General features: G+C 38.8%; 1 protein-coding gene across 1 annotated transcript in view; it reads left to right on the plus strand.

Annotated features, from left to right (window-relative positions):
* The first annotated feature begins 6,447 nt into the window (after positions 1 to 6,447).
* nsmfa (NMDA receptor synaptonuclear signaling and neuronal migration factor a) overlaps positions 6,448 to 20,663 on the plus strand; it is a 35,763-nt gene continuing 21,547 nt past the window's right edge. Inside the window, 4 exon segments of the mRNA XM_046868010.1 lie at positions 6,448 to 6,802; positions 18,668 to 18,726; positions 19,256 to 19,417; positions 19,420 to 20,013. Coding sequence (XP_046723966.1) covers positions 6,732 to 6,802; positions 18,668 to 18,726; positions 19,256 to 19,417; positions 19,420 to 20,013 — 886 coding nt within the window. The 5' untranslated portion in view covers positions 6,448 to 6,731.

Consider the following 20,663-nt stretch of genomic DNA (forward strand, 5'->3'; position numbering starts at 1 on the left):
AAATAATTACTTTATTATTAATGTATGAAATGTCATACATTTTCTGAAATATTTAAATACTTTTTAATTATTACCCTAAAAAATGTATTCAATTTTATATCTTGGATCAGTTGTTAAAAGCATTTCACTGTAGGCCATACTGTGTGGTTGTGTATATGAGAAATAAAATGTAAATGCAAATTCGGTTATTACACTCGAATCACAAGCTCACTCTTGTCCTATTCATCACTTTTTGATAAATAAAAAAACTTAGAGTTTACAATTTAATGTAAAAATTTCTTAGTATTGTAGAAGCTTTGGAACTCTGGATTATGGTTGATGTATTTGTCTTGTTTCCAATGTCACTGCATCTTCACATCGCTCAATAGGTAGATGCTAGCTGGGTAAATATTTAGAGTTTGTGCTTATATAGTTTACCAACAATTGTTAAAAATTCTCACATAAATTCTTGACATATTACATTTGAAGCATGAAAGTTTCAGTTTAAGCAGCACATGATTGCAAAGTTGAACTTAAATTCTTCCTATTAGAAAAAGTAATTATTGCAAATATTAATTATGCAGGATATATATATTCCATTTGTACAGAATGAAGTAGTAAAATAACCCTGCATGCTACATGTGTGTAGTGTAACAGAGGGGGATGAGGAGTGCCTATGACTCATAAGTAAAAGGGCATCTGTGCAGCCTAATTATCTGCTTAATGATGTGCGCATCTCAAAAACTCAAGCAGGAGATTCCAATTTGGCTTGATCTTAATAAGCTATTTTATACATTATACTTTCCACATAATTAGTTCATTATTAAGAGTTAGGACTTGAAATAACACAGGAAAGGCTAAAGCAGTATGATAGAATGACAAGAAAATGAGACTTCATCATTTCTGTTGCAGAGGCCTTGGCAATCGAGGCACAGACCATAAAGCTAATCACATATTTACGTTAACATTGTACTGAAATGCTATTAAGGTAATTTTTCCATCCATGCAGGAGATACATAGACTGAAGGTATATTTGCATGCATTTTGGGGTTTAACACATTGTCACTATCTGTATCTTTATCTATTCATTGTTATAAATATCTGTATCTGTGTTCTGATTTAAATATAAAGGTTTTATATAGGTGTGGCCTATATAAAATGGATTTTTAAAAATTTATATGAAACCTGTTACAATGGCCTTGGAAACAATAAACACCGAAGTCCTAATGCACACCTCTAATCTCACCCACAGGCCTCAGATACCCAGTTACATCTCTTATACATGCACATTATCTAGGCTAGAACACCCTAGCAGTAGTAGTAGTGCAGGAACAGGGGGTTTCAAATTGATGGACAAATTGAGAAATCTCCTAGTCCTGATTGGTTTGATGTTGGTGGTCCACATCATGTACACTCGCCAAGCATTGCATTAGGAACACCAGTACCTGCACATTCATGCAGTTATTTATTGGCAAATCATGTGACAGCAAAACAAAAAGAATTATGTAGCTACAGTTCAAGAGCTTCATTTTAAATCAAATTAAGAGAAAGTGTTTAGAGTTTAGACAGAATAGTTCTGTGGGTTGAAATTCCTTGTTAAAAAAGAGAGGTCAGAGGAAAATGGCCAGATTCAAGCTGCTAAACAGGGTATAGTAACTCAGGTAATCACTCTTTACAACTGTTCTAAGCAGAAAAGCATATTAGCGAGTACAACGCATCAAAGCTTGAGGTGGATGGGCCACAACAATAGATGACAATCAGGTTTCATTCCTGTCAGGTACGGTGGCCGAGAAGTGCAAAACACATTAACACATTCGAAAACAAACAAACAATGCAAAAACAAATGAACAAATTCGATAACAAATTAACAAATCCAAAAACACTTTAACAAATCCGAAAACACAACGACAAGTCAGACAAAACGGAAAAGGTAGGTATAGTTTGTGAATGGAAATTTACCGATGGGAATGGGAATGTGAACTTACCGATCATTGGACGAGACACCTGTCATTCACATGTATATCTTGACTGACAGGTGTCTTGTCCAATGATCTGTAAGTTTCCATTCACAAACTATACCTACCTTTTCCGTTTTGTCTTACTTGTCGTTGTTTTTTCGGATTTGTTCATATGTTTTTGAATTTGTTAATTTGTTTTTGCATTTGTTGTTTTGTTTTATAAAAGTTTATGAAAAAAATTTATGATGTTCTTCTGATGATTAGTGTAAACTGAGTCTTGACCTGTATCTGCAAGATTTTTCATCATGCTGCTGCCACGTGATTGGCTAAATACATAACTACATAAATGGAAATATAGTTATTGCAAAATATGGTTTGATTTAAAATTTGTTGGCCACACCTTTAAACCCTTTTTGTTGTATAATGCTATAATTTTATAAGTGCAGGAGCTTTAAGGAAATCGTTAATTAGCTTTGACCACATGCCTCCTCTTTCAGAAATCAAATCAGAATAATATTTATAGCATTTTATAATGAGCTGTATTCATAACTTTGATTACAAAAATTACAGTTAATTACAGTTAACACTGGGTAGTCATGCAAATCATCGGATGCATGCTCATTATCATGATCAGCATGAATGCATGACAGTGCTGAGAAGGCCGGATCCATGAGATGGGTTGATTTGTTGACCTTTTTGAGATTGTCGGGTTGATATGCTTTGCAGAAAGAAAGTGTAACCAGAATAGTAAATTCCTGCTTTCAGTAACAACCCCTGCAGCCTTGATCGTGGGTTTGAACAGATCTCAAGGGTTTTAGCACAAAAAGGCAGACAGAAACATAATTCTCAGTGGCGATGATAAAAATAACAGTACGTTTCCCTTTTTTTTCTAAATTTCACCAGCACGAGTTTATTGCCCATTAAATCGCTCTGTTTTATCTCTGCATCATAAAGCATTTATTTTATGAGGTATTTACTGTGTTTGGTTTTTGTTTATAATTAACTTAAAGAAATTTGTCCATCATGGTGCTGCAGCAGCTTCAGGATTCTTGGTTTGACCTCGGTTCAAATCCTGGTTCAATCTCTTAGCTCAGTGGCATGTAATGAAACAAATGCAGACAATATTTAATAAATAAAAATACACAAACACAGATAAAATAAAATCAAATGCAAAATAATTATAGAATAGTAAGCAGGAGTACAAGGAGATGTAGCAGCAGGTAAAGAGGGATGTTGCAAAAGCCAAGAAAAATGCATATAAGGAGCTGTATGAGAAGTTGGACACTAAGGATAGAGAAAAGTATTTGTACCGATTGGCCGGGCAGAGGGGAAGGATGAGCTACAGAAGGATGTGCTACAAGTTAGAGCAATAAAGGATGGAAATGGAAATGTGTTGACTAGTGAGGAGAGTGTGTTGAGAAGATGAGGGGAGTATTTTTAGCAGCTGATGAATGTCCTCATTCAAATAAAAGAGAGAAGGTTGGATGGTGTGGAGATGGTAAAGCAGGAAGTGGATAGGATTAGTAAGGAGGAAGTGAGAGCAGTGATTAAGAGGATGAAGAGTGAAAAGTCAGTTGGACCAGATGACATACCAGTAGAAGCGTGGAGAGATGACCATCTGTGAGCAACAGTATGGTTTCATGCTGAGGAAGAGCACCACAGACACATTATTTGCTTTCAGAATGTTGATGGAGAAGTATAAAGAAGGTCAGAAGGAGTTGCATTGTGTGTTTGTGGATTTTGAGAAAGCGTACGACAGGGTGCCGAGTAGAAACAACAGACTGATACAAGGTGGAGGATTGACTGCATCAGGGATCGGCTCTGAGCCCTTTCCTGTTTGCAGTGGTTGATGGACTAATTGACGGATGAGGTCAGACAGGAGTATAGTGTATGATGTTTGCAGATGATATTGTGATTTGTGGTGAGAGTAGAGAGCCGATTGAGAAGAGTCTGGAGAGGTGGAGGTACACGCTGGAGGGAAGGGGAATGAAAGTCAGTAGGACTAAGACAGAGTACATGTGTGTGAATGAGAGGGAGGGCAGTGGAGTGGTGTGGTTGCAGGGAGAAGAAGTGGAGAAGGTGGAGGAGTTCAGGTACCTGGGCTCAACAGTGCAAAGTAATGGAGAGTGTGTTACAGGAAGTGAAGAAAAGAGTGCAGGCAGGGTGGAGTGGGTGGAGAAGAGTGACAGCAGGAGTGATTTGTGATAGAAGGGTATCTGCAAGAGTAAAAGGGAAAGTTTATAGGACTGTGGTGAGACCTGTGATGTTGTATGGTTTAGAGACAGTGGCATTGAGTAAAAGGCAGGAGGTGGAGCTGGAGGTAGCAGAGTTGAAGATGTTGAGATTTTCATTGGGAGTGACGACGATGGATAGGATTAGAAAAGAGTTTATTAGAGGGACCGTGTATGTAAGATGTTTTGAAGACAAGGTGAGGGAGGCACAACATATATGGTTTGGACATGTGTAGAGGAGGGACATGGCGTATATCTGTAGAAGAATACTGAGGATGGAGCCACTTGGAAGGAGAAAAAGAGGAAGACCAAGGAGGAGGTTTATGGATGTGGTGAAGGAAGACATGCAGGTAGTTGGTTTGAAAGAGGCAGATGTAGAGGACAGGGTGGTATGGAGACGGATGATCCGCTGCGGCGAACCCTATCGGGAACAGCCGAAAGAAGAAGATTACATTCTATGGGACTTTAGAATGGAACATGTGAAGAAGAGCTCATTTATAAGTGAAAGTATAGCTTTAAAAAATAGCACAAAAAAGCACACAAAATAAATTGAATTTTATTGTCAGTTTGACTGAAATCAAATTCCATTCCACACAGATAGAAAACAAGTGCAGTGTCTGTAGCTTATTTATTGCAAAACTACTGCCACTGAATGGAGCGTATCTATTTGTAAATGACTACACGGAGAGATTACTGATTGAGGGAGTGACAACAAGGATGAGTGGAAGCAATAAATCGAGCATTTTTTCTTACTTATTGAGTGTTTGTTAATTAAGGTCAGGCTGATCAGGATGCTTCAGACACATATTTATGCCTACAGTAAAGTTTGTATGCAGGAGACATCATCCCCATGTCTCTTCTTTCCTACAGAATAAACTCATTTACTATTTTGGCTGTATTTGGAAAAGTGACTTTTCTTGCATTTGGTTTTAAAGGATAATCAACTATAGAACAGCGCAAACATAATAATAACACGCTGTGCTTTTTTCTATATCATATCACACATTCGTTTTTCTCTTCTGTCTCCTGCATCTCCTCAATATAACCTATTTGCTAATGCAGACTCATCACACTAACAGTGTGACTGAGAGCTCGGGGCTAAATCGGCTCTGTACTTCGTGCTTGTGTGTGTATCTGTGTGTATCTGTGTGTGTGTGTGTTATGCTTTTCATTTTGTGCATCCCTCCTTTCATCTTTTCCCTTCCTTGAAGTCCAATTATAGGTTCCAACACTGCTAAGAGTGACATAAATGTGTCCCCTCTTGATGAAATATACACATACAGAATGTACACACAGGGTTTGCCTTGGCCTAAAGGATATTCGCTCCACTAGAATTTAGCCCCATGTCGAACCTAATTAATGACCCTAATGTACTGCATTATGCAGTGGAACATCATCATTTAAAAATCCAGGGAACTGTTGACAACAGAAAGAAACAGAGTAAGAAATAGCACCATTTCTCTGAGACACGTAAAACCAGCCAACTGTCTTTTTAGACTGCTGCTCATATTGCATCACCATCCAGTATATCAAATTAGCGTTATCTGCCCTCTTCTGCATACAGACTAAATTCAATTTCCTAATGATATGTTTTGGTTTAAAAAAAAAAAAATTTTCCTGAATGACCAGCAGCTTAATATTTCAATTGAATATATAAGGTTAACATGATTGATGTGTAATCCCTACTTGCACCCTGATCACACCGTACACTGTCTTTAACATTTATGTGACTACAATGATATGTAATAAGCCTTGTTTCTCTCTCCCTGTTACTCTTCTACTCTCTCTCTCTCTCTCTCTCTCTCTCTCTCTCTCTCTCTCTCTCTCTCTCTCTCTCTCTCTCTCTCTCTCTCTCTCTCTCTCTCTCTCTCTCTCTCTCTCCTTCTCTCTCTCTCTCTCTCTCTCTCTCTCCTTCTCTCTCTCTCCTTCTCTCTCTCTCTCTCTCTCTCTCTTTCTCTCTTTCTCTCTCCTTCTCTCTACAACACTTATAATATTTATAATTAAATAATAATAATAATAATAATAATATAATTATATAATAATAATAATATATTAATATATTATTATTATTATTATTATTATTATTATTATTATTAATCATAATAATAATAATAATAATAATAATAATAATAATAATAATAATAAACAGCCTCACGTGGTGGACTTCCGGGACCATATATGGCGTGTCTTATTTGACACGCCCACCTTTTCCGGCAGGCGAAACAGACACGCCCCTTGTTACCTGGCCTTAGACGGCTGAATGTAGAAGTGAAGAAAGTGGGCGGGGCGTCGGCGCATGTCTTATGGATTTATTTATATAATGAATTCTCCCCTCCTTGCTTTTGTTTCTACTCTGTGACAGAGCGCTGCGTAGTGCAGCCAAGAAACCGAACCAGGCGCATCTCATGCTTCACGAAAAGAGGACGCGTGACTGACGAGGGTTTTATTCCTTCTTTTTTTTTACTCCCTTTCTTTTATTTCTCTATTTCATGCGTTTCTCTGCGTCGTGATCCCTTTTTTTTGGAATGCGGCGCTTTGTGCCCGCCGTTGTTTCCATGCCAGCATGGGAACTGCCGTGTCCAAGAGGAGGAATCTGAGGAATGATGCGATTTCATCGGTGGCAGCAAAAGTTAGGTGAGCATCAGCTTTCCACTTGGTGTCCACGTTCACATGCACAGCGGTCCGTGCCTTGCCTCTGCCTTCAGCGCGCGCTGGACCATGCACTTCTGGGTCTTCGTGCATCTCCGAGGACGCATCAGTGAAAAGAATGCACATTTTTTTTAGGTCCTTATTATAAGTGATGGTTATGTCATTTATGCTTGAATGGAGCAGTGAGGCATTTAGAGCATGAGTGGTGCTGCATCTTGACGTGTCTACAGCCCATGATCGAGGCTTCTTCTGCTACTTCTGCAATGCACGAACTCTGCTGTACATTATAGACCATGTTTTAATATAAAGGCATGCTTGCAATCCTTTTTTTCCTGTTCTGGATGCATACCCTGATGGAGCTGCATGTGTGTCAGGTGCCACTGCAGAGGCTCATTTATGCTAAAGAAGGGACATGTATGTAAAAAAAAAGAAATAGATATTGGGTACAGAAAGGTTATTTAGCTTCTGACAACATAGATCATAGTGAGGCACTGGCAGCCAACAGAGGGTAAAAGACAGATCAATCTATCCGACAGTCAGTCAGCCGGGAGTGCCTGGAACTAATTGTGCCCCTGTTGAGTTATTGACATGAGGTAATCTTGAGATTTATTCACATAAATACATTGGCATTGACGCTGCCCAACGTTGCACCACAGACACTGTAGGTTGTTATCCTTCCTAGAGAGTGCATCAGTTCCCTTGTCCTAAATTCTGTGGTTTAAGTGAATGCTGTGCGTCATTGGCGTAAAGCGTGCGTCATATTTCCCATTTCATGTGTCTTATGTTCCAAGAGAAGGTCATGGGAATAACCTTGCATCCATAGCACCCCAGCTCACTGCTTTAATATCGGACTATTGGGTAAACGGCATCCCCTCTAGTCAGGGAGTGCAGGGTTTGGGTGGGTGGGAAGGGGTGATTAAAGAATAAAATCCCTGCTCAGTATGCAGGACAGATATGTGGGGACATAGCTCTGCATACCGATTACAGATGCAGTGTTGGAAAGATATAGTCAAGGAACAACGAGCACCCAGAATCTGTTAACAGCAACTCGGTGAGAGTTCAGACACAATATGCGATTTTGAGTTAGAAAAAATCGAGGAATGCATTATTAATGCAAGTATGCAGAAATCCCGGATGTTTTCTTTGAAAATGAATAATTAGACGGAAAGTACATCTGTACCTCCAGGGCAGTTTCTCAGTACCAGTAACTCGCATCGAGTGAGCAGCAGAATTGCTTTTATTAGCTGAAACATGCAGATTCCACCCCTGATGGCATTAAACGCTACATGAGAGCTGTGCATTAATATAAGGACTTAAATGAAGGTCTATCTACAGAACATGCAACATGTTTTAAAATGTGAGATGCTGGGGGTGTTCTGCTGAATGGTAATCTGTTGCAAGATCAAGTTTATCTATTACAAGCCCTCCTTCAGGCCACATCATTCCCTGTTCCTATCTGGCCACATACACACCTTGTCATGCACACACCTTTCTACTCGGCAGTCCATTTCCTCCAGACAGCTTTATGCACATCAGGCAACACTGTTTCTTTTTGCTAAACCTAATTTGTTTTTTTTCTTCGAACAAATGTTATTGTCATGCACTTAGATTTTAATTTGCATCCTGTTTATGTAATACACGGCACAGAGTAATTAACAGTGTCCAAAATGCAACATGTCCTTCCGTCTTTTGTTTGCTCTCTACAGAACGAAAAATATTTGCATCCGAGCACCCAGTGTTAGTCTCTGATCCAGGTGAGCAATTATTAGAAAAGATGAACATCTTGTCCTGAACACAGATTACCTCGAAGAGCAATCAAAGACCCCCAGAATCACTTATGGTACCACTTAAAGCCCATCCAGCCTGGTTTATGTGCAGAGTGGCTGAGTCATCAATGAGGATCTCCATTGCTCTCTTATGACGCACTTGCTCCAGTATACAAATAGACACATGGCCGTGGTCGCCAAGAGCTACTTGTTATTCCTCTCTCATGTTTTTCTTCCAAGCAGCCATAAAACAACATGAAGAAGGTGAAATAAAGGCCAGCAAATGTAGGTGGAACACTTTTTTGCATAAAGTAACAGCCAGGAAAGAATGACAGTAAGAGATAGCAGCATTTTAAAGTCCCACTGTTACCCGTTATACGTTTTCTGTTTTTACAGCAATACCTGGATTTCAATGTATTCTATGTTTACTATATTCACAGCTCACAGCTGTGTTTTCATTAATGAACTGATGTCTTTGGCATTAGATTTAAGAGGGATTAAGTTTCATAATCACTCTTGGCACATTTAATAGACAAATTCAATATTGTGTATCTTAATAAATCAATAGTTTGGTATAAAAACTGAATTTGTATCCACCTTTTAGTTAATATAAATATTGGTGGTCAATCAAGATATGCTTATTTAGGGGTGGGAAATATCGCAACAGTAGCCTATGTCATTTTCACAATACATGAAATATATATATAATATATAAATATATATAAATATTTATATATATATATATATATATATATATATATATATATATATATATATATATATATATATATATATATATATATATATATATATATATATATATATATATATATATATATGGCGAAATGCAATCAAGGGCTGATATTTTTAAAGGTGTCTGACCAACATTTTAATGAAAAAAGGGCATCAAAAAGGAACAGTTTGTACAAAAATAACTCAGTTTGTTAAAGTCCATTTAAAATACTCAGACCTGTTGATTATGACAAAACTTAAAACTTAAAAAGAGATCATCATCATCATCATCATCATGTTATAACACCCCAAAATTAAATATTAAACTCCTTGAACTTTGTAGGGTTACTATCAAGAACCTTAATAGACTTTGGGAATATATGTCATAAAAATATACCTCATAATACTGAGGTAAAAAGTGGCAAAAAAAAATCTATACATTTGGTAAAATGAATTTACACTAAAGAGGCACTCTTTCTAGTTCTAGTGCAATCACTTGCCATCAGAAATCACATAAAGAAGTCAGAAGAAAGCAAATGTTGTGTCTTGATAGGCAGTGCATTAAGAAAGTATTCAGAAATCCTTCACTTATGTTTTTTTTTTTTCTCATGAAAATGTGCAAACAGAATTCTAGAAATCTCTGTACACGTTTTCATAAATTAAAAAAAGCTGAAATATCACATGAGTACCTACTGTAAGCATTCAGACCCTTTGCAACAAATTTAGCTCGGGTAAACCCCCCACACACCCCCATTTTCTTGATTATTGCTGAGATCTTTCTACACCTTGATTGGATTCCACCTGTAGTAAAGTTTATTGTTTGGACATGATTTGGAAAAGCACATACCTATATATAGAAGGCCAGGATTTTTGGAAATGCACAGATCTGGGGAAGCCTAGAAAAATATTTCTGCTGCAATGAAAATTCCCAAGAGTACAGTGGCCTCAATAATTTTGGCTAGACGGAAGCCTCTCCTCAATGCAAACTCATGGAAGTTTGTCAAGAGGCACCTGAAGGACTCTCAGACTGTGTGAAACAAGATTATCTGGTCTGATAAAAACAAAATTGAACTGTTTGTTTAAAAATCTAAACGTTATGTCTGGAGGAAATCAGGCACCGCTCATCATCTGCCCAAAACTATCTGAAAAAGTGAAGCATGATGGTGGTAGCATGATGCTGTGTGTGTAACCTGTGTTTAAAAACTCAGGACCTTAGAACAGACAGAAAGTTCACCTTCTTACATGACAGCAGCTCTAAGCGTACTATCTCTGTACTGTCTCTGGATAGAACTGAAAGTGGCTGTCCACCGATGGTCCTCATCCAACCTGACCCAGCTTGAGAGAACTTGTCATGAAGAATGGCAGAAAATTCACTTCTTCACCAAATAACCCAGATCTATATTAGAGAGCATATCCTTAAACAAACATCATGAAGACCAATGAGTTATCCAGTTATTCAAACAAGTCCAGAAGAAGTAGGTCACAGAGAGCCCCATTATTGCCAAGCTGACACTCTTGAGCAAGACCCTTAACTCTGTGCTCCAGGGGTGCTGTATAATGGCTGACCCTGTGCTCTGACCCCAGCTTCCAAACATTACTGGGATATGTGAAGAAATCATTTCACTGTGCTGTACATGGACATGTAACAAGTTAAAAGCACTTTTGCCTTTATCTGACCTTTGGGATGAATTGGAACCTCAGGCCTCCTCACCCTGTATTAGCACCTGACTTTACTAGCATTTTTGTGGCTGATCAACCCAAATGTCCACAAGCACACATTTCAAAATCTAGTGGAACATCTTCCCAGAAGAGTATAGGGAATTATAATAGCAAATTGGGATTAAATGTGGAATGCGATTGCTCAAAAAGCACATACGATACTTTTGGCAATATAGTAATATGGGCAATATAGCAATATATATGGGCATATGCCAGATACCAAACATGTCCTGGATAATTACTTGTATTTGGTAAAAAAAAATTTCATAATTTCTGCCAAACTGTTCCTCGAACGATTTCTGACTCGCACGTAAGAGCAGGGATTCTCAATTTAGTGTCTGCTGTTGTTCAGATCCGAGGTGGAGAGAATCTTGAGCAGCTGTTGAATTCCATTGAACACTTCTGGGTAATTGGACCATAACCTCAGCTGTACCCTGGTGGAAATGACAGTCATTCATATTTAATATCAACAAAAGAAAAATATATTGTATGTTTCTTATAGAAATAGTTTGTTCTGCTGGGTGGTGGATGTCTGGTTATTTATGAAGCCTCCAGTTGCTCTTTGAAAAGCAGTTTTTCTAGAATGCCTGCAAATGAAAGCATCACAAGAGAGCACTAATGCTTGGATGGCAAACTGTTTCTCGTGTAACATTTTTTTATTGTTGTTGTTGTGTTAACCATACCTAATTATTACCTTGCACGGAAGCTAAATTGCAGGCATTAAGCGGATATGCAGCTGAACTGGTCGAGCTGATTGGTGTATATGTTTCTCGCACCATTCTCTTTATCCTCCATTGGCGAAAATTAGAACGTGCACTGTGCACTGTAATTAGGCTTTGGGGATAAAATGATACAGATTTGAGGATGACTTTGGCACTACGATTATGCCTTGGACATTTAATGTTCCTTCTCTAAAGATGTCTGGTGGTGTTTAAACTCAGGGAAGGTTGTAGACATCATGAGGGAGCGTTGTAGAGCTCTGGGCTTTGGAGGAGATGACATTTTAATCAGTGGTCTGTTCTGCAGGTCCCAAGTTCTCTGTAAACAGGCTGCGCCTTTGAACGTGCTATTAGAACTGTTCTAATGGCTTTGGGTCTCAAAGCAAGGGATATTCAACCTCAGCTGTTTAAGCAGTCAAGTGGATTCGGAAGAGGCTATTAACCTGATGAAGGACCTTAGAGACACTTTTTTCTCATGCCTTCCATTGCTGACTTCAGGTTATTCAGCCTCTTGGATCTGTCAGTATTTAACTACTAGTAATACTTCGAAGTATTCGGAGGGAGATAAAGAAAAGTCAGATGAAAGAACGGTACCAGTCAGGGACGATTATTTATTCTCTTTTCATAGCTGCTACCTTAATTAAAGCTGATTTCTTGCTAGTATGAGAAATCTATACTATACTGTATTAGCTTCCAATCTTGCAGTAATTGCAGTCTTGCTCAGCTGTACAGTGACAGCTTTTATAAAAGGTGCTACACAATCATTTATTTAAAGGACAGGTGGGTAGGGCCCACGTGTGTATAGCTTCAAAGAGACAGCAGAGTGTATATGTGGAGCGAAAGAGCAGATCGCTGCGTGAAAATGCGGTGCGTGTGTGCGTACGTGCAGGTGTGCGTTCCGTCAGATATGCAGTAATGGGAGAGTTCGGTGTCGTAGGGTGTGTAGTGTCCTGCCGTGCTGTTAGCTTTTATCAAGACTGTGTTTTCAGCGTGATGCGGTAAACAAGAAGGCGAAGCAAAAGTGCAGCAATGCTCAAGCTGTTGTAAGAATCCAGAATAACATCTGGACAATATTCTTTCAGGTACTGTGTTATACTGCTTTGCCAACAGGGCAGTATTTACAATGCGTTTTTCTGTATTTGCTTAAACATGTTAAACAGCACTTATTAGCTTGTTGAATGAACTCATGGGAAATTTGTTCTCCTTGAATTGGATTTATCCCTGCATTGTATAAATTACCTATAATGGAGGTACTATAGATAATGGTAATTGACAGTTAGTCTGGGTTAAGAAATTATATTTGAATCTAAAAAGTCAAAAATACTAGTAGAACTAGGCCACTGTCTAAAAATATCACCAAGCTAAACCATGCTGAAGAGAAGTTAGTACAAGGAGGAGGTAGAGCCACAAAAACAGACAGAGATGAGAGTTTGTTCTTTTTTTTTATTAGATTGGTAAAGTGATAAATCTTTAGTTGGTGACTCCCAGGGAGAGTTAATTCCACCACTTTGGAATGCCTTGGTGCAGGTCTGCAAAGGCTTGATCAAAGCCCTCCATGAAGGTCTTCCTAAATGAGGGACCGCCTCGAGGGTTAAGTTGAGTTTAACAGCTTTGTTTTATGTGTAACTTCATTTTATGTGTAATTCATTAATGCCTTAATTTATCTTCTGAAGATATAAAAAAATGAATAATGATATATATATATATATATATAAATACATGATGGCTGTAACACTGACTTGGAGAGAGCAATTATTAAAGAAAAGATTAATGAGTATAGAGTTTATATAATTGTGATGCTAGTATAGCTAGTAACAGCGTGAGCTGCTAAGTATTCATGTTTACACAACAACAGTGTTAAAATAATGTATAATTTGTAGTGAAACTTTTTAGTTTTCTCTTCTCTGGGATGGATGCCTGCAGGCCTACTGTTAATTTATTCATTTATCTTCAGTATTCCCAAGGTGGCAAGGCTCCATTGACCATTCAGCAACGTGTGCATGATGATCGTCAGAGAACAGTTTATGATATCACTTCTGCACCCAGAATATTCCAGAAGTGGAGTGGGAGCTCTGTATTGCCGTGCAAGGGGACTATTTCGAAGGTGATCGTGTGTAAACTTAGATAAATAAAGTACTTTCTTTTAAACAGAGCGAGTCTCATTAAACTTTTTGATTCCACCTCGTAGACCACATTTCCTGTTATATCCCAACTCACAGGTTGATTGGCTTGAAGCCAGACTTAATTATATATTCAGTGCCCTAACCCCCAGGAAAAAAATAAGACTCCACTTGGTTTCCTATTTCACCTGAGCAACAGGCCAATGTGCTCTTTTGTCTCCCAATTTCTATTTTGACACGAGGCTCACCCAACGTTCTGTATTTCGCCCTATGTATTATTAATGTTGCAAATCACAAAGCAGTGGGGCGTCTGGTTGATGTTAATTAAAACTCAGAGGACACAAATGAATAATAGGAAGCAATACATGAAGTCTTCGGAGGGGGCAGATAATTGCCTCTTACTGCCGAAAGGAGCGCTTTTTTATTCACATTACGCGGCGAAAGACGAGTCGCTCTAAGAGAATGCTAGTGTGCTATAAATTACAGCGAAATCATATGTGTTAATTGACCTTCTCTACAGTGAAAGCTCCTCCTCCAGAGAGTTCTGAAATCCAGGCTGTAGGTGTTAATGCTTGCGATTCGTTTGTGGAGCTATGGAGCAGAGGAAGCTGTAATGCCAGCCAGCAGCACCTTAGCATATGTGTGAATATATACTGTATATATACAGAGCCATGGAAAGGCTTTCAAACAACCCTTAGTATTTTTGATTCAAGAAGCCAAGGTTTCAGTTTTAATAGGTACTCGAGAAATGGTTCAATATGGAATCTATAGGGTTTTATTCATTTACTGATAAACCCAAGTGGATTATTTACTCATTTGGACATATTTAATGTAGTATAATTTATTGCCAGCAAGCATTAAAGGCAAAGTCCACATCCAAATTTCACAAGACACGAACTGCCAGGAATATACTGTAGTAGTCACTCTTTGATTAGCATTGGCAGACTATTGTCGTACACATAAATATATATTTTTTAGTGTTTTACTAAACTGTTTTAATGTATACTTTAATATTAAAATTTATTTTCAAGAATTTACATTTTGCCTTGACGTTTCCAATCAGGAACATATATATAAAAAATGTGTCAGAAAAAACCTATTGTGAAGCAATTTCTTTAAATATTGATACTGATGTTAGTTCAGCTGATTCCCATCAGCTACACTAACTTGTTTTCTGGTCATATAATTCCCTGCGGATGTTGAAATTGGTCGCATGGCTTTTCACACTGATTTGCCATCCGTTATCAGGGAGATTGAGCTGAGTGCTCATTATGGTCATTCAGAGACCCACTTGTGTAGGCTGGACCTGAATAATTGAGAGCATTGTCACACATATCATGTCCTCGTGTCAGAAGGCAGACTTCACATTCCAGGACATGGTGTTACAAGACCTGAGGTGCTGGCTCTTTCACTAGAGGAGTCGCCAGCAGAGGGATCCCGGCTTCATGACAGCTCATGTGGAGGAGGTTGCAATTTTAAGAGAGGAGTGGGTGCTCTGTGGTTGTGCATGTTCAGAGTATTTACAGCATTTTTTAAAATCATTGTGGATGCCCAGTTCTGGTGTGTGCATTAGTTAGTTGTGTGGGGGGATTATCTTTAGTCTTGAAATAAGCCCAGCAAAAGCCTGCCCTCATTAGAGACTTCCTTTTCAGTTTGTCTCCTACGATGTTTTGATGCAGAGCAGTTTCTTACAGAGCTATGACTCACAAGGGGCTTGCGCTAGCCTGCGCGTCAACATATGTGGATCAGAATAAGCTTGAATTCGACTCACAAGAATATCCACATAATAATTAAACAGCATGTATCTTGAATCGCTGATTGACTTTACAGGATCGCAGGTTGCTTCACTTGTGTGTTGTGAAGGCTGCTTTTGGTTTACTCTGTCATTCATTATTTCATTATTGAGCTTGGTGCAGATGTCTGGCAATCTGGAGTGTGGTCCCATGATTCTGAGGTTGTTTGATGGATGGTAACTCATGAAGCCTTCTTATACACAGGTTCTCAATATTCTTCTCAGTTTTCAGCAACAACAGAAAACACAGCGTAGTTGATATTAATGCACTCGTCCTAATACATTAACGTTTCTATAATAACTTCAGGTGGCTTTGCATCAAGTCGCATCACACCATCTTGCATTTCATTATTTTCCACTGATTTTCCATTATGTCATTTTTATTCCTTATACCATGTGTGTTCGAATACTTAATTCTGATTGGCTGGAGGCTGTAGCTCAGGGAATTTTAATCACAATTATAAATTAATTAACTGCCTGATTAACATTTGTAACCATAGTTAAATACACTTCCAGTTGCATACAGAATGAGACAGCTGTTGTAAACATTACCTAATTACCTCAAGTAAATGAATAATTTTGTCATTTAACTTATACGGTAAATCTCTTTCTATCTCGCTCTTTCCTTCCCTAATTTAAATAAATGTAATCTTACTGCAGTGCCTTAACTCTGTTTATGATTATGATGTAAATATACCACCCTTCTATAAAACCCTTTATTTTTTATCTTTCCATTTTTTGCAGCCAGTGACAGCTTTAACTCGTCATTGCTGGCAAACTCTCATATTTTAAGCAGGATAATTCTAAAAGCATCTGCTTTAATGATGGATAACTTCAGAAGAATCCAAAAGTAAGGAAAATGTTTCACAAAAATGTTCCAAAAAAATCCAGAGAATTTGGGATTGAACGTTCTTTAAATTCAAGAACCGTACTATTCAGGAAACCGGTAGAAAGATAAAGGGATTAAATCTGAGTCTGCAATTGGCACAGATCTTCAATGGTGATAGTGAACTTCTTCCTCTTCTTCATCTCTCACTCTCTTTTCTTTCTTTGTACTTCCTCTCCTTCACTGTAGAGCTTTAGCTCTAAGCTCTGGAAACTTCCACCAACAATCCCTGTTAAGTCTACTTTGCCTGAGAAAAATGACAGGTCACTGGCAAAAAAATCGTACATTTTCAAAGGACAAAGAGTAAATGCCTGTGATATTTATGCACTGCAGGACCCCAAATTTTATTCTCGTTTTTTTCTTTTTACTGGGAAGCCCTAGAGTGTATAGAGTGTTGTTTTTAGAAAGGCCCTGCATGCCAACACTGATAAAAAAAAAAAAAGAATCAGAGCTTATTTCAAAGCAGTGGGCAGTGAAATTATGACAAAAAATGGAATTTATTAAGAATAAATAAAACCCAAGCAGATTAACCTGAGTGTCTGAATTAAAAGAAAATATGATCAAAAATCAGTACAAAATTGAAATCCCAAAACAATCCAGTGCTACTCGACGCTAAATTTTCTGCATGTTTTGTACATGATCCATCTACTCTAATGTACTGTATATCATACCATAATGCTTTTAATAGGTTGCTCATTTTTCTATGGCACTAGTCACAGTTAATATGAATGCACTTGTTCTAATTTATTATGGATTCTATAGTAATTGCGTAGACATGTAGTTGTATCCTAGATGCTGTACATAAGCAGATTATGCATTTGATTCTTGATTTGGAAGACGTTGGTGCTGGAAAATAATCAACTATTAGTAGGACAGGGTTGCAGCACATCACATTGTTGGGTATTTTTCTAAACAAAGTTTTTTTTTTAAGTTAAGATACTTATTGTATATGCAGAGATTTCATGGTTTAAAACTCGTTGTATGACTGTGAAGCAATAAACACATACACCACAAATATGTATGCATTATATAAAAACATATATTTTCATATTTTATAATTGTTTTAGTAGTTCATATGAGCTGCATTGCATACATTAATAATACTATAAATTCTGCTAACGGTTTTCACATCATTTGTAGCGCATCAATTAGCATCAGGTCTCTATGTACTGATTGTGTAACAATTATAGCCAAGCTTTTTTACAGTTTTAATATTTAGATTGCGTAGAATTCCTATATAAGCTGTGAAATAAAAAAAAATAAATAAAAAAAATGGGGTTTTGCTGCAATTCACATATGTTGTTATGGTGTTATATTGTAGAGGTAGCATTTCATAGTCAATACTTCGGTCAGATGTATCCTTCATTACACTGTGTTTTTATAGTGAATTTGTCTAATTCCTACCTGTAAATCAAGATGCGGTGTGGTGTTTTGTTCCAGCTGTTTGTTTTGAGGTTATCTTTCATTAAAATGTCTGCCTGTTTATCTCTTTGTATTAGCATGTGTTTATTTCCATTATTAGATCAGTAGTCTAATGGTCAGTTGCTATTACATTTTGAAAACCAGTAGACAGATTTGCTAGCAAGTGAACCCCCTAGCTCTCGAACCCCTAATAGCTATTTTGCTTAAGAGAGTGACTTGGCTAGCATTTGGTATTTGGCAGCAACTAAACTGGGTGTTCGTTTCTATTTTCACCCAGGTACAGATGGCTTTTTATTTTCACAACAGATGCAAATAGCTTTTAGGTATCTATAGCTTCTTAAATCCTACAACAGTGACTGTAAGAAAGATGGTAAACAGTACTTCATATTTTAACCATATTTCACCAATGTTCATGTGCATTACTATTCTCTTCATTCCTGCGTATAGATCCTGGAGGAAATAGAACAAGAAAGAGACATGAATTCATTTACTATTAGCGAGCTCACCAATGGACCTGAATTTGTCTTATAGATATAGATATAAATCCAGTCCGAGTAATTGATTGGGCTCAGAAAATCAATTATCCTGACTCACAGGCTCTCTTATGTCTTGCTGTGCGTGCGTGTGTGCATGTATGTGTGTGTCGATGCGATAGCTGGTGTGTGCATGATGGATTTTATATGTCTCTTTGCAGAGCAGCCCGAGCATTTGGAGAGTACCGTCACGCTCACCCTGAGAGCCGAAACGGATCAGGTCAGCCACTCATTAGACTTTCCTTTACCTTCTCTTTCCTGATAAGCCTCTCCGTGGCACTTTAAGCCAGAGTGTGTGTGTGTGAGTGTGTGTGAGTGTGTGTGTGTGTGTGTGTGTGTGTGTGTGTGTGTGTGTGTGTGTGTGTGTTTGAGACTTTTTCAAATTACATTTCCGCATAGTCTCAGAGGAATTAGGACAAATCCAAGCTGGTCCTGCAAAATGTTTCCACAAATTGTGCCTGGCCTTGCATTCTTTTTATTTTTATATATTTTCTAGCAAATTTAGCAGGTTCTGTTTTCCAAAAATATAAATGTGAGTTCCACCGAGACTGTGACCAGAATAACTTATTTGAAGATGAATGAATAGTAAACACATCACACTGCACAACAATTTGCATCAATCTGGATCCCAGTCCTGATGAACACCTCAGGCTTCATGCACTGTCATGTTTTTTCAAAATTCCTACTAGTCACTAATTTGTCCTTTTTCTCTGGTTCTTTCTGTTCTTGGTTTGTGTATGTCAATTAAGATCACTTACTGTCCGACACCCTTATTGGCCACGACTCAGACTCACCGGATAGTGTGTGTACCCAGAACAACAACCACCAGCACAGCCTCTCTCTTCAGGACTCCAACAGCACTGACCCCAGTCTGGTCGACCGTTCCCTGCACCTGCTGCAGCCTTCATCTGCCCCACTGCCACGTCTAAGAGCCGCCTGTCGCTAGAGCGCAGCTTCTCGGTTGAGGAGGAGCAGCAGAAGTGCGTGGAGTGCTCGCTGCAGCCATCCCGAGTGTACACCATTAGCGGTGAGAGCACCATGCTGGCTGGCAGCCGTACCAGCAAAGAGAGCTTGGAGCTGGATGTGCTGAGGGAGACACGGGAACCTTCAACCACTTCCTCAGCCCTCGCCCAGGCATCCACCTCCTCTCCCATCCAGCATCACCACCATCATCATGCCAACCATCACCAAAGCACCACTGGGCCGAGTTTGCAGCAACCTGCAGGCGAAGCTTCAGGGAGTGCAGGAGCAGGTTCATCGCAGCACCAACACCACCACCACCATCACCACCACCTCTCTCAGCCCTTACAGAGCTCCGTGAGTGCCCACAACATCCGAGGCTGGGGTGAGGGCAAAGACTGTGGCCTAGCATGCGACTTATGCCCGGGAGCGCCGTCACGCAGCCACGGCTCACTAGAGCTGGAGAACAGCGTGCAAGATCCAGGCAAGCAGCGCCGCCCACTAGAGCGCATGAGCAGTGTGGACCGGGTGACTTTTATAGATAGAGGTGAGACGGGAAAAGAGAACGGAGAGAGAGAGAAAGACAGGCGATCGAAAATGGCATTTTTGTTGGATGTGCCGTGGTCTGTATTTTCTTTTTGCCTTTCTCTCTGTGTCTCTGTAAACCTCTCTTGCCCTCTGTCCTCTGTGCAGTGAAACTGTGTGGTTTTTATTGTGTTCAGCAACACTTGAACGGCTGAATTATGCTTCGGAGGATGCATGATAAAGCCATCAACCCCCCCACAGATTGATTAGAATCTTCATTGGGTAAAAAAATAGGTGTGTTTAAATGCATCCATATATTAAAGAGCCTTTAATACTATACTGCAGTGGTACCCAACCCCCGTGCCGCGGACCAGCACTGGTCCATGGGTCAATTGGTAGCGGGCCGCACAGAAAGAATACATAACTTACATTATTTCCATTTTATTTATTATCTGATTCTGAATGATGTTTTATTTAGAAAAATTACCGGATTCTTTCCGCTACATCTGTCTATGACTCACTCTTGATGGATGTCATGATGCCTCGGTCACATGTCTTACCTCCATCCGCTACCTTCTTAAAAGGGCTGCTCCGCCACTAACACATAATACATTACCGCTAAATTCAAACCCCCCAAGCTAGCAAAATGAACAAACAACAACACAGTGAAGT

This window comes from Silurus meridionalis, chromosome 15 (genome assembly GCF_014805685.1).
Source record: "Silurus meridionalis isolate SWU-2019-XX chromosome 15, ASM1480568v1, whole genome shotgun sequence".
NCBI classification, from domain to species: domain Eukaryota; kingdom Metazoa; phylum Chordata; class Actinopteri; order Siluriformes; family Siluridae; genus Silurus; species Silurus meridionalis.